The 14,585-nt window shown below is 42.1% G+C and overlaps 1 protein-coding gene across 1 annotated transcript; it reads left to right on the top strand.

The window, feature by feature from the left end:
- Positions 1-4,015: 4,015 nt before the first annotated feature.
- Positions 4,016-13,995, top strand: LOC6034140 (SWI/SNF-related matrix-associated actin-dependent regulator of chromatin subfamily A containing DEAD/H box 1 homolog). The gene is made up of 7 exons (XM_001844449.2): positions 4,016-4,458; positions 8,899-10,541; positions 10,598-10,755; positions 12,696-12,843; positions 12,906-13,220; positions 13,279-13,462; positions 13,531-13,995. The coding sequence occupies exons 1-7, from the start codon at positions 4,398-4,400 to the stop codon at positions 13,665-13,667; spliced, it is 2,646 nt and encodes an 881-aa protein (XP_001844501.1). The 5' UTR covers positions 4,016-4,397; the 3' UTR covers positions 13,668-13,995.
- Positions 13,996-14,585: the final 590 nt, after the last annotated feature.

Raw genomic sequence — 14,585 nt, 5'->3', positions numbered from 1 at the left:
AACATTCTTCTTTATAGTGCAGAGTTCCTTAACGAAAAACTAGTTGAAATTTAGTAGAATTAACAAAAGCAGGGAAAATTCTTACATAAAATCCCATTACTTTGATGAAAGATCGTGTATTTTTAAAGAAGGAAAAATCTCAAGAAAAAAAGCTATCAGAAGATCAAAGTATAATGTGTATTCTCTTGAGTCGCTCTTGAGGGTTTCTCTTCTTTAAAAATACACGATCTTTAATCGATGTGATGGAATTTCGTGTAAGAGATTTCCCTTCTTGTGTTAATCAGTTGACTTTTGTGACTAAATTCTAACAAATTTTATTATAAAGCAGAATGATTATTTTCAAAGAAGAGAAAACTTCTAGAAAATAAAAATCTTTTCAGAAAATCAATGTATAATGTGTACTTTCTTGAGGTTTTTCATTCTTTAAAAATACACTCAAGCTATTTATTTTCTTGACAGAACACATTACACATTGATTTTCTGAAAAGCTTTTTATTTTCTTGACGTTTTCCCTTCTTTAAAAATAATCATTCTGCTTTATAGTAAAATTTGGTAGAATTCAGTCACATAAGTCAAATTATTAACAAAAGATGGGAAAATTATTACATAACAACACATTGAAAGAATGTTAAAAACATCGATCTACATTGTTACATCTCGTGGTGGTTGATAAAGTATTGTTTCAATAGTCATCGCTTGCTTCTATTGTTTATGTACGAACATTTCGCTTTTTTTTTAGCATTCATGTATTTATCATTCATATTGTTGTCAAAATATCGAGTTCTTTCAATGTGACTAGGTGAAACCAACGGGGTACAAACTAAATAATTCTTAACCACAAGTAAGCGAGTAGGTAAGATTCCATTCATTCTCATATCAGGTAATATAAAAAAAACTAATTTTCCGGGAAATGTCCATTCCGGGAAACGTCCATTCCGGGAAATTTTATTCCGGATAACGTCCATTCCGGATAATGTCCATTCCGGATAACGTCCATTCCGGATAACGTCCATTCCGGAAAACGTCCATTCCGAAATACGTCCATTCCGGAAAACGTCCATTCCGGGAAATGAAATTCCGGAAATTGTCATAGAATCCTCTCACGCAGCTCGCTAGCGCGCTCTCGCACTCAATCCGCAATCTGTCAGCTAACAAGGCAATATTCATGAAGGTGCGCACTTTTTGTTGCGCTCTAAGCTGTTATTTAAGAATTATATCAATCTTATATTAAATACTCATTTAATAATTTATTACATTTTCAATCCTGCAACCCATAATTCCTACATATTTCCTCTTTTCTACTCTCAAGATGACGAATATCAATCATAATTCCTAACCGAAAAATTGCATGAAAGCTGCAACGCGGATACTGTTTTTACGCCGATATTGCAGGAAAAGTTTATGGAGCAGCACCGGAAAAGGACAAACTGCCGGAGAGCATCGGAACATCTAACGTCATCGAATTCCACTGCAAGTGGAAACTTGTTCATCTCAGATGGACAGATTGTTCCGCTAAGCATCGTTCTCCCATGGTGAGTTTCAATCGAGTCGTCGGTGGCCACTACTGGCGTTTTCGTGACCAGGGGTATCTTGTTGATGATGGTGTCAGGTGTTAGAGGTTTTGGAGGAGGAGGAATTTCGACAGAACTTGAAAGCAACGGGGAGGACTAGTGGTTTGGTCTCTGTCGTTGCGGTTGTGGTGCGTCGTTGCTGGTGCTGCCGCATGATTTGACTCATGAGGTTCTGCCATTGGGAACGGAACTGATCCACCGTCATCTTCGGCCGTCGACATTGATTTTAATTTTTTTCATCGGACACTGACGATCAGCAATAACAAAATTATTTCGATCAGCTGTTGATGTTTACATTAAGGCTTGATTGTCTCACACATACACTGACATGACACATGACACTAATGTGTTTGTATTGGTGTTTGTGCTGCGCTTCGGCATCAGCTCACCAGACAGCGCTGGTGTCGCCGTGATTTGGTGGTTTGATGAAGGTCGATGGATTTCAAAAATAATTTGTGTGGAGAGTCTCGTCTTAGGTCTCGTCTGTTTATCTGTGGACCAACTATGGTCCCCTTGGAATAAGCTGTCAAGTAGGACATTTTCTGTCAAGATGGGCTGTTAACTTTTTTAAATTGAATTAAAAATCCATTTTAAATCCTTTGCGGTCGTTCAAAGGGTCGTTGTACTCAGAAAAATAAGCTTTATCGTTGTGAACAATAATATTTAAAAATGAAGCTTAACTTTAGGACCAGATTCCGTTTCAGAACTCCGATTGAGTTGACTGGGTTAGATTCAAAGTTTTCCAATTTGAGTCACCCCCAAGCTTTTTAGGGTGAATTCTAAAGATGATGATCATGATTTCGCCCGACGGGTACTAGTTTCATTCTGTTCACCCATCAAGTTTTTTGAATTCTTATAGCAATATGAGTCCTCCGATAAGCTTTGATGGTCTGGTGGGTAGCTTTTTTGTCTGCTAACCCAAATGACGGGGGATCGAACCCCACCGCGATCACATGAATTTTGTGATCATATTCAGGTGTTTAAGAAGAATTAATTCTGTTCGACAATTCGTGGCCTTGGAGCAAATTGGAATCGAACCCAGAATCATCCGCTTAGAAAGCGAACAGCGTAAACATTCAGCCACGCCTGCTTTTCATACGTCAGTTCTCGCAAAAATTATCAGACTGTGCAAATAATATTCGTGATTGAAAGCTCTATAATTCAGCCAGATAGCGCAAAGCATCGAAAAATGATGATTAAAATTTTCGCTGTTTGATGACATACAGGATGGCTATATTAATGAAAACTTTAAATTAAAGTTTCAGTTCTTAGAACAACCTATAAGTAAAATATCGAATAGAGTTTAGACTTGTAGTCCTCTTAATAGGGTCCTGAAGCCCTATGTAAATTTTTATTTACAACGGTGAAAAACACGCCGTGACTTGTGGTGTAGGGGTAAACGTGGTTGCCTCTCACCCAGTCAGCCTGGGTTGGATCCCAGATGACGAGATTCGTCTGATTACGCCTTCAGTCGGACGGGAAAGTAAATGTTGGCCTCGGCATAACCTATAGGTTAGGTCGTTAGCTCAGTCCAGGTGTAGGAGTCGTCTACCTGGGTCATGTCTAGGTGGAGTCGCTAGTAGGCAGTTGGACTCACAATCCAAAGGTCGTCAGTTCGAATCCTGAGGTGCATGAATGCTTAGGTGTAAAAAGAAGTTTGTAATTGCCTTAACAATCAATACTTCGAACACCTAGTTTCGAATAGGAATCTCGCAATCGAGAACGCCAAAGCAATGCTGTAGAGCGAATAATTTGATTTGATTTCGTGTTGGAAATAAATCGAAAAAATACCGTGGTAGCTTGCGTGCAGTGGAGAAAATATCAACCGATGCAGACTTTTAGGTAAGAACAAGATTGTCCGTCAGACCTGGACGCAAACGCAAAATTTTGCGCCTGTCATCATAGCCTGCCAGTCATCGACCATTGAACAAAGCAACCCTTGTATATTGTTCGACTGACAGTTGTTGGAAAAATCGAACTGGCACAGCGTTCTGCGTTCACCACTGCGTCGAACGGACAATCTTGTTCTTACACTGAAAACCCAACCATGGTAGTTGCTACCATATGGTAGGGTTAAATTGAGAACACGCACCGACGTATTTTTGCTAAAAACATTCCGTGCTTGGATTGACTGATTAACGCAGTCAGTTTTACTATGTCGAGAGCGATATGGTAATTTTAACCCTCGATTATGGAGAGAATGATAATGATTTCGTATTAGCTACCATGCAATTTTGTGGAAGCATGGTACATTCTACCATATTTGCGTTTACTTTCACCAAAAAGCCACAGTTAATTTAATAAGCAGCATTTTTAGCTAATTTTCTTAAAACTACCATGGTCGGGCTTTCAGTGTAGCTTTACTGTTCACACACTGCCATTATATTACCACACCCTTTTCGACCACCTTGTCAAACACCCCCGGCATGACATCTGCCCGCTGTCAAACTGAAATCGTCTTTCGCTTCGGCTGGCTGGAGGTCGCTTCTGCTCGTCGCAACATTTTTCTCACCGTCGGAGGATTCCATGTTGCGAAATCGAGGATTTTTCGACATTTTCCTCCTAGTTAGTGCGTTCAAAATCACCTGAAAATATCGCCAAACTTGCGGCGGGGAACTAACCTAGCGAGTGAGCGTGAACATTGCGTGAATCGGGTTTAGTTTTGGTTGAAATCGCGGTTAAAAAGTCTTTTTGGGTTGTGTATATTTTTCGTTTCGCGGCGTCGTCTTCACGTTTTTTCCCGTTGACCGACGGCACGGAGCTGTGTTAGAATCGACAAGAGAAGTCCCGTTTTGTCCCGGATTTGTGGATTTGAGTGTTTCCGGAATGTCGCTCCGGAATTTTCGCAAACCAGCGCATTCCGCCGCCAACGGAACCGCAGTTCCAGGTGAGTCTCTTTTCGGTTCGGTTCTTGTTACGGATTTTCTTCTCGTTGCCGCGCCGCCACTTTCTCCCGCGGTCTCGCACGCGGAACAAACACACTCACACATCGCAAACACGCCGCCGGAGAGCATCGCACCACCACATGAGAAAACAAAGCGAGCAGCTGTTTTTTGAAGGTGGTTGTGTTTGGCGGGATGTTTACGTTTTTCTTTGGGTTGCCGTGAGAGCGTCGGGTGGCGAGTAGTGTGTCCCAAAAAACGCGATGAATTTTGCGAGGTGGACCAACTATGGTCTCAGCAGTCGTATGACAGAAACAAAAAAAAAAAAAAAACGCGATGAACTCCATTGTTGTTACAATGGAGAAAACGGAGCCCTTTATCAAAAATTGGTAGAAAACTTTTCCATTGCAAATTCAATTTTGCACAAGAAAATTAGATCAATTTTTTTCTGTATGACATTTTGATTATTTCCAATAACTTTCAAAAAATCATAACTATGGCTTAAAAATTGCGGGATTTTGTCCCCTAAAATGTCAAAAAATCTCGAAAATCAAAACAAAAGTATTTTGGAATATTGAGTTTTGGTTAAAAAAAAAGTTAATAAAAAAATCGCCAGTTTTTTTCCGTGTACCTATTTTTTTCTCAATAGCCCTCAACAATACATACAACTTTGCCCAAGACACCAAATGATCAGCAAATTCACTCAAAAGTTACAGCTGTTTGAATATTTACGTATCATTTTTGTAAGGACAGCTGCCAAAATTGTTTGGAGACTTGTATGGGTGAACCAATGACACAAAATAGCTTCTTTGGTCATTGGGAAGGCCCCCACAAAGTTTGAGCCAAATCAAAAAAATACTAATAAAATCCATTTCCGGTTTTGATAGAGAATTGCTCTATTGCGATTTTTAGAAATTTGTCGTTTTAGGGGAAATAAACCCTTTCTAATCAAACACCTATCTTCGTCACATGGAGAGTTGGATGGTCGATTAAAGCTTCAAAAATACTATTTAGGCTATAATTTTATCAGCAACAGCTCCGCCAGCACTAGGATGTAACAAAACCACACTTTTTTGCGGGCATTTCAGGGGACGATCCCCTAGGTGTATTGAGTCAGAATCCCAAATATGAGCCCGATTGGTTGCGACAGGACCTGTTTTTTTTTAACTTCAAATCATTGTACAAGCAGTACTAATTATCAATTTTTTCGCAGTCTTCGGCAAAGTTGTACCCTGGAACACAAACTACAAGCTCATGTAGTTTTTTTGAAATCCAAAAATCGTTGAAGGACTCAAAAATTGCCAAAACCAAAACGCACCGATTTTATGGGTTAAATTTCATTTAAACTTTGAAGTCGGAGTGCTAGGTCCTGTCGCAACCAATCGGGCTCATAGGGGAAATTCTCGTATCTTTGGCAGGTTAATCACTCGCACCTAATTCCATCCAATTTGCTGATTTTCACTACACTCAACCCCCGGTGGTTGGTCACTTTTTCGTTTGACACTTTTTTAGTTTGTACCCCGTTGGTTGGTCAAAGTCAAACTAAAAAGTGACGAACTGTCACTTTTTACACGGCGCTCACGCACACTATCAAAACAAACGTTTGGTAGTTTGTGTGAACTCCGTGTAAAAGGGGTGTCAAACTAAAACGTGACCCCGTTCGTTTGACAACAGTTGGTGTCAAACCATCGGGGTTTGAGTGTATTTAAACAACTAAATTTGCAAAACTTTTGATATAAACTTGCTTGCTCATTTCTTATTGAGTCATTTATCACTCGATTTCAGTTGAAAACGCTTTTAATTAGCTTTTATTGAATGTCAAAGTTCTTACCTGCCAACATTAGAGGCACGCTGGAATTAGATGCTTTTCCCCTAGTTGGGATTCTGCCTCAGTTATGAAAAAAAAATCTGCCTCAGCACACCTAGGGGATCATCCCCTAGTGTGGTGAGAGCTTAACTGAGCAGTTCTCTACGTAATCGGTCTTCGGACTTTAGTTTAAGGCCATTTTTAGGTAACTTTTTCGAAAACAGTCGAACAGGAAAATTGATGTTTTCTAAGTCTCACCCAAACAACCCACCATTTTCTAATGTCGATATCTCAGCAACTAATGGTCCGATTTACAATGTTAAAGTATGACACATTCGTGAAATTTTCCGATCTTTTCGAAAACAATATTTTCAAAAATTTTGAATCAAGACTAACATTTCAAATGGGCCAAATATTCAATATTACGACATTAGAAAACAGCGGGTTGTTTGAGTGAGACTTAGAAAACATCAATTTTTCTTGTTTTTAAACACTTGCATGACAATATCTCAGCAACAAAGGGTCGTATCAACAAAGTTCAAAAAAGCAAAATATAGAGAATTTTCTCAACTTTTCAAAAAACTTTTTTTTTTCAAGAGTGGAAAAACATGTGCACTTATTTAAAAAAATGAAAAACTGTGACTATTTTCAAAAAAGTTACCTAATAATGGCTATAACTTGAAAACGGTGCACTTTACAAAATAACACTTAAGTACTTTTTTAAATAAAAAATCACTAAATTTTTGTTTTACCGTGTATAATTTGTTTTCAGTGTAGTCCATATCCATACCTACAACGTTGCCGAAGACACCAAATCGATCAAAAACTTCCTTCAAAAGATACAGATTTTTGAATGTTCATACATCGTTTTTGTATGGACAGCTGCCAAATTTGTATGGAAAATTATATGGACAAACTAATGATGCAAAATGGCTTCTTTGGGCATACCGAAGGCACCAAAAAAGTTTCAGTCGGATTAAAAAATACAAAAAAAAAAATCGAATGACCGAAATCTGAGAGAACTGCTTAACTGCTTAACGAAAGACGCCAACAATATCTTTTCACTTGCGCTAACGTTTTCAAAGCGCTTCAGATATGAAATTGCTTCCAACTACCGGCATCATGTTCTTTTGAACATTAGTTAGTCACTCACTTGAAAAATAATCCCGAAACATGTAAATAATTAGCAAGCGCCATCAAAAAAACAAACGCGCCAAGTCTTTTGACGTTTCAATTTTGACGACCCATTCCAATCGAAGGCTGAAGAAACCCGAGCGAGTAGCTTCAGCAGCGCCTGTTTGAGTAAGCCAGTGATGCCAGGAAACTTTCTCTATAAATGCTACTTTCTGGAATAAAAAAAAACTAAGCTGAAAATAGAAAAATGGGCGTGGCCCAATGCATTCTCGTCTGATTAGAATACATTTAAGATTTTTTTTTAAAATGCGTGTAAAAGGAATAGAAGATCTTTTAGTAGAAGTGAAAATAAACAAAAATGTTCACAAAAAGTTGCTCTACTCGTTGGTGTACTTGGTTTGAGTAAATTTCAAGGAACACTCCAGATTATCCAGCATCATACAAACTCGACCGCTTATTAGGCTTAAAATGAGTATATTTCCCCTAGGTGCAAACATTGTTCCTGATGCGAAAACCGCGTATTTTTTGGGACGCACTAGTGTTGAGGTTATGTGATGCAAACAAAGCTCGTATGACGGCGGGTAGATGTGTGAGTGCGCGTTTGGGTGGTGGGTGTTGGGTGGAAGGAGGAAGGGAAACGCGAAGTAAACAAAGAAGTTGCGGTGCGTTTAGTTGTCGCTTGATAAAAATATTAATACAAGAAAATTATTTTCATAGATTTTGAAAATTTAGAAATCTGGAAATTGAATTTGCAATTCGCGATTTCAGTGTAAGAACGGACCTTAACCTATATTATGCACCATATTCCCGACGAACACGCACTGCCCTCACACCTACATCTCACGCTTGCTCTGAGTCAGTAGGCGCAACACGCTAGAACACGCTTTGAGTGTTCGTGCCAGGCATTCCCACCTTTACCGGTTACGTATTTGAACTCGTTCCGAGTTATTTATGTAGTAGATATAGAAATAAACAACAGTTTATAAATAGAGGTCAAGCAAACAAGCCTAGATTAAGTCCGATTTACGTCCCGTCCCTTTAAAATCGAGATCTACAAACTGGCATGGCGGGCTCCATTGGTGGCCAATGGCTGTTACCTATTCGCAACTGATCTAGATTTGCCAATAATGGTGTTTTATCTTTTCGGGGCATTCATACATGCTGTTGATAAGGGAAACTCCATTAGATCGTCGAAGCCTATGATCAGTAATGTGGAAAGGATATTACGGTTCTATTCAGCAACGGAGGGGCAACCATGGGTGGTCTCTCATGCTCATGCTCATGCTCAGAGGTCTAGTAAACAAGCCTAGATTTTATTAAAGACAACTTATATGGAAGATGAAAAAATATTCATTGCTGGCCCCGAAAGTCAAGGGGGTACAGGACATTTCATCGAATGTCGTTTCGGGTATTCTCATTACTGGAAAGATTTTACTTTTCAACACACAAACATGGCTTTTACTTGATTAAACTACATGACTTCCCTTTTTTTCTCTTCTTCCAGACGGTCAAAAGCTGGAGCTCGCCCCGGGCCGCAAGCGCATCCAGATGCTCAACGACAGCGAAAGCGAACCGGAAACCCCGGAAAAGCCATCCGCTCCACCTTCTTCCAAGGCTGTAGCCCCCATCGACATCCCGACGGTGGGTGCCGTCGTCTCGTCCGGCGGTCCCTCCACCAGCACCAGCCCGGAAACTACCAACGGCACCTCAGCCGCCCCAGTGTTGACGGTAAAGGAGAAGGAGCTTTGTCTGCAGCGAGTTCGCGCCGAACGTCCGGACGTGGATACGATGGTCGTGCAGGATCACCTGGTGCGGAACAAGTGGAGCGTCGAGGCCACGCTGGAGGATTTGAAGAATTACAGTGGTGGTGGGGGTGGCAAGCGGAAGATTTTGGACTCGCCGATGGTGCAGAAGGCGGTGGCGTTGAACGCGAACGCGTCGAAGAATCCGTCGAAGAAGCGAAAGGTTCAAAACCGAGGTGGGGACAGTGACAGTGACGACGAGTCGGGGCGGCCGCAGGAGCGTGTGTTTGACAGTGACGACGACAGTGACGAGGGAGTGAATTACGGGATGTCGCGGGATCGGAAGGGAGTGTTTGAGTTTTTGAACAATGCGCCGGTGATTGAGCTGGCATCGGTGAAGACGCTGTCGACGAAGAAGATTGATTTGCTGGTGGAGTTGAGGCCGTTCAAGAGCTGGGACGATTTGGTGGACAAGCTGAAGAATTCGCCAAAGTCGCTGACGACGGAGCTGCTGAACTACACGCAGGAGTACCTGTCGAGGAGGAACAATCTGGTGACGATCATGAACAAGTGCCGGAAGATGGTGCAGAAGTTGGAGAGCGCGATCGCGGCTGGGGGAGGAATCAGTGAGCAACCTTCGAACATTCCGGATGGGTTTAAATTGGCGGAGTACCAGATGGTGGGGCTGAACTGGCTCACGATCATGCACAAGAACGACATGAATGGCATCTTGGCTGATGAAATGGGCCTGGGGAAGACAATCCAGGTGATTGCCTTTTTGGCTTGGTTGAAGGAGAATGACTTGAACAATCAGCCGCAGCTCGTGGTCGTTCCGTCTTCAACGCTGGACAACTGGGACAACGAACTGCGCAAATGGTGCCCGGAGCTGATCGTCATGAAATACTATGGCAGCCAGGAGGACCGCCGCATGATCCGGATTGACTGGGCCAAAAATGGAATCTCCGACGTGGACGTCGTCCTCACAACTTATCACATGATGGGAGCTTCCGGAGAGGAGAAGAAAATGTGGCGAGTCACCCCGTTCCAGTACGTGATTTTTGACGAGGCGCACATGCTTAAGAACATGACCTCCCAGCGGTACGAAAACCTGCTTCGTATCCGGGCCGAACGTCGCATCCTCCTAACCGGAACGCCCCTCCAGAACAACCTGCTCGAGCTGATGTCGCTACTCTGCTTCGTGATGCCGAAGCTGTTTGGCGGAAAGGTCGAGGACATCAAGGCACTGTTCCAGGGCAAGGTAAAGTCCAAAGGAGATGACGCCGAAGAAGCGGGCACCTTCGAGCGGAACCAAATCGAGCGCGCCAAGCAGATCATGAAGCCGTTCATTTTGCGCCGGCTCAAGAAGGACGTGCTGAGTCACCTGCCCGAGAAGACGGAGAAGATTGTGGGTTCTTTCGGCGCTTTTTCAAAGAGATTTTCACTGATTGTATTCGCTTGCAGATCAAGGCGCCGATGCTGGACTCGCAGAAGGAAAAGTACCTGGCGATGGTGAACGAGTACCAGAACGAGACGGGCACGATCCGGGAAACGACCGAGATAAGCGGCATGTCCGTCATGATGGACATGCGCAAGCTGGCAAACCATCCGCTGCTGTTGCGGTAAGTAGTGTCGGCAAGGGTGCCGAGAATCTCAGTCTAGTCTTTCCGCGAAAGCATTACATTAAGGGGTTCCCTTCTCCGGACGTTAACATCAAGTAACTGGTCAGAAGGTCCAATTCTGCATCTGAAATCCTCAATCTCCCACGCTTTCCAAACACTCCTATAAACCCCCCTCCCCCCCTAGAAGCGGCATTAGCGTTTCTTTTTTGGCATGCTCTGAATTTTCGCGAGTCACGAACCGACCTTCCGCCTTGTAAGCGGTAGATCGGGGTTCAAATTCCGGCTCGGAACAATACAAACGGTGATCTTTTCGCTTCTGAATTTGGATTGATCGACTGACAGGTCATGAAAAAAACAAAGTTTTGCGTACACCACTGTGTCGAACGGATAATTTTATTTTTACCTTAGCAGGCTGTTTCGTGTTCGATTTTTGACCCCAAAACGACAAAAGAATCAGTAATTTGTGTCTTCTTTGAGCTGTTAAACCTTACGAATTGAAAGTTGGGGTTGATAAAATGTGTTGGATATTTGGGTACAGTCGTGAACAAGTAGCAACTGAGTATGTTGCGTTGTGTTCTGATTCTAATGATGACTGATGATTAGAATTTCCAAGCATTTGTATTCATTTTCTTCTTGTTAGATAGACTGTTTGCTCATTGTTCCTGCATCTTCATCTGAAAGAAGCTGATCACAACGATTTATCAATTCTTTTGCATGTGGTCTTAAAGGTAACTAAATCGGAAGCATACGATGCTTCTAGGAATTCTTGATTCGAGTGCAGTTGCAGCATACAATAGCAGCCAACGTCGCGCCCGGAGTACATTAGAGTATATAACCAAGTACAAGCAATACCAGTTGACAATAAGAGGGATCCTGAAAGAACGCGTCCAAATGAGTAACCCCATAAAATTCACGCAGAAATGATGATGAATCAGAATATAACTTAATTGCGAGATACTGGGTATGGCAGGACAACGTACGAAATAAGTAATAACAAGTTAAATGAAACATATCGGCAAAGGCAGTCAATCAGAAGAAAACTCGGTCTCTTTTCACTGTCCGCATCTTAACTGATGGGTTCTACTAGTGTTAATGCTTGACTGACAGAATATTGCTTGAAGAGTTAAGTACACAGTGAAGTCCGTACTTGAGATGCAGTTCCATAATTAGTTTTATCCAATTTTTTTATAGTTGGAACAACATTTTTACGATATTTGTGTTGTTGTAAAACATGACAAATTTTGTTTTCTAAATTGTACTGAAATCTATGTTATTATGTAATATTAGTTTTTGCAAAGTGTTATAAACAATTGTATGACGCTTTCCATTTTCCAGCGACAATGAACAGGAAACTGAAGCATTTCAAGGCCAGGACATCTCCAACATGTTGGAGATAGAGCTGCATGAAGAAGACGGAACCATCTTACTGCCACATGTAACTCAAGCTACTGGCCACGCTGCAACCTCCCGAAAGAGAGCAGCAGCTCCGTCAATAAACGATCGCTGGCTCTCAATACTGAGCAAATGTTGCGACCTTCTGGCGGAAATGGCTAATCACCACCAGAAAAGACACTCCGCCTTCGCTCAGCTTCTTTGTGAGTGCATGAGCATGCTTCCCCGCGAAGTTGCCCGCCGGTTGGAAAATGAAATTCTTGCGAAAATTGATTCGGCGCTGGCCGAGCTGGATGGATCGTCCGCAGTCGGCGCTGGTTAGGTTTAATTGTTGTTTGTTCTTAATCAAATAAACATTACATAAAAGAACTGAAAGTTGCAGTTTTGCATTTTTTGTTTTAATGAGAAGTGTTTGTAGAGTTTCTTCAAAAAAGTTTTTTATCCAGTTTCGAGGTAATTCTTAAAATGTCCAAGTCTTAACTTATTTCAAAGTTTTTAAAGTATTAAAAAATCATCTTTATACTGAGTTTTCATTTATTACATTACAGATACTACTTCTCGGACGCGGACGTACGGAAGATGGCCCGCAAGCTGGCCGGTGACTCCGACTGGAAGGGCAACAACGTGGAGGAGGCGTTCCAAGACATTGCGTACCTGTCAGACTTTAAGCTTCTTCAGCTGAAGGAGAAGTACACTGTAAGTTGAACTTGCGTGATTTTCTCAACTTATTTTACGATTTTCCTTTTTCTCGTACAAAGAGCTTATACGACCTGCATATCCCGGAAAAGCTGATCGTGGCTTCGGGAAAGTTCCGCCAGCTGGACGAGCTGCTGCCGAAGCTCAAGAGCGAGGGCCACCGGGTGCTGATCTTCAGCCAGTTTGTCATGATGCTGGACATTATGGAACATTATCTGAAGATCCGCAAGCACGGCTTTCTGCGACTGGACGGCCAGACGGCCGTCACCGACCGGCAGGAGATGATCGACCTGTACACGCAGGATCCGAACATTTTCGTGTTTCTGCTGTCGACCAAGGCCGGCGGGCTGGGCATCAACCTGACGGCGGCGGATACGGTATAGAAATGTCCTTCTCCAGAAATGGAACAAGTCTTAAAGTTCAAATCTTCCTCAGGTTATCATCCATGACATTGACTTTAACCCGTACAACGACAAACAGGCGGAGGACCGAGCCCATCGGATGGGCCAGACCAAACCAGTTACCATCTACAAGCTGGTCTCCGAGGGAACGATAGAGGAGGGCATGCTGATGATTGCGCAGGAGAAGCTGCAGCTCGAGAAGGAGGTCACCGAGGACGGTGAGTTGCTTCTGTTGATCGCGTTCAAATTCTAAAAAAAACTAAACAATCTTTCTCAACTCCCGCAGGCGAAAACAAAAAGGAACAGCACAAGTGCATGGTCCGGCTACTCACGATGTCGCTCGGCATGGACGAGAACAAGGCGGAAACGATTCTCAAAAACGAATCCCCCAAAAAGAAGCTCCAGGACGAGGAGGACTTTTAAAAGTTCCCCCGTCCTCTCCAACCCTCCATGTGATGTCGTTTTACTTAAGTATTGTTCGCGTTATGTCTTTTTTTCGGGACAATTTTTAAATTCGAAAACATTCTCTGTTTTGATCGATCGTGCTGGGCAGCGTTCCTGATAAATGTATGTTACACAACACCTCACTGTTGAAGGGTTAATTTTTTCACCCTCCCCCAACTAAGTTAAAGCATTATTGTATACACAACACACACACACCAACACATCATTGCACACTGAGGCATATTCTCGTTGTCGTGATGGCCGCGACAGTTCCACGAACAAATATTTAATTGCAAAAAAAAAAAAATGTGAAAATGAAAAATCTACAAACTATGATCTTAAGTGATAAATAGCTATATTATCGTAAAAATGACATTGTGTTCTTATTTCGGTGAAATCCGAAATATGCAAACTGGGACATTAAAAAGGAGTATCGAAACAGGTAAGTTCTTCAAAAAACCCTCATGCCGAAGAGGTTCTGCCAACAATTGATCTAATCACGTTATATAATCATTAGGATGTAACAAAAATGACTTTTTGGCGGGCATTCAGGGGCTGATTCTGGTGGGCTTACTGAACCCAAATCCAAAATATGAGCTTGATTGGACTATCAGGAGCTGGCGCTCCGCCCTTCAATTTTAAATGACTTTTTTTTCAAAAATGTCTATTTTTGAGGCATTTTTACCACCAATGCGTTTAAAACAAAAACATCACTGGCGTGTAGGCCAGATCCTTGCGCATGTTTTGGTATATATGACATTGAAGTTTGGAGCATCCTAGAGCTCGGTACAGACCTTCAAAGTTGGGCATTTTTTTCGAAAATATTGCCCCAGCAAATTCAAATGCCGTTTCGGGTGTTACGAGGTGCGACGCATATCTTTTTAGCTAGTCGATTTT

This window comes from Culex quinquefasciatus, chromosome 2, assembly GCF_015732765.1.
Source record: "Culex quinquefasciatus strain JHB chromosome 2, VPISU_Cqui_1.0_pri_paternal, whole genome shotgun sequence".
In the NCBI taxonomy this organism is placed as follows: domain Eukaryota; kingdom Metazoa; phylum Arthropoda; class Insecta; order Diptera; family Culicidae; genus Culex; species Culex quinquefasciatus.
Note: the sequence above shows the minus strand (reverse complement) of the source record. Positions and strands in the feature narration are given on the sequence as shown.

Excerpts from the sequence above, each read along its gene's own strand:
- LOC6034140 (XM_001844449.2), top strand. The coding sequence starts at position 4,398 with ATGTCGCTCCGGAATTTTCGCAAACCAGCGCATTCCGCCGCCAACGGA. Across the intron at positions 10,756-12,695 it reads AACCATCCGCTGCTGTTGCG|ATACTACTTCTCGGACGCGG; the intron begins GTAAGTAGTGTC and ends ATTACATTACAG. Across the intron at positions 13,463-13,530 it reads GAAGGAGGTCACCGAGGACG|GCGAAAACAAAAAGGAACAG; the intron begins GTGAGTTGCTTC and ends CAACTCCCGCAG.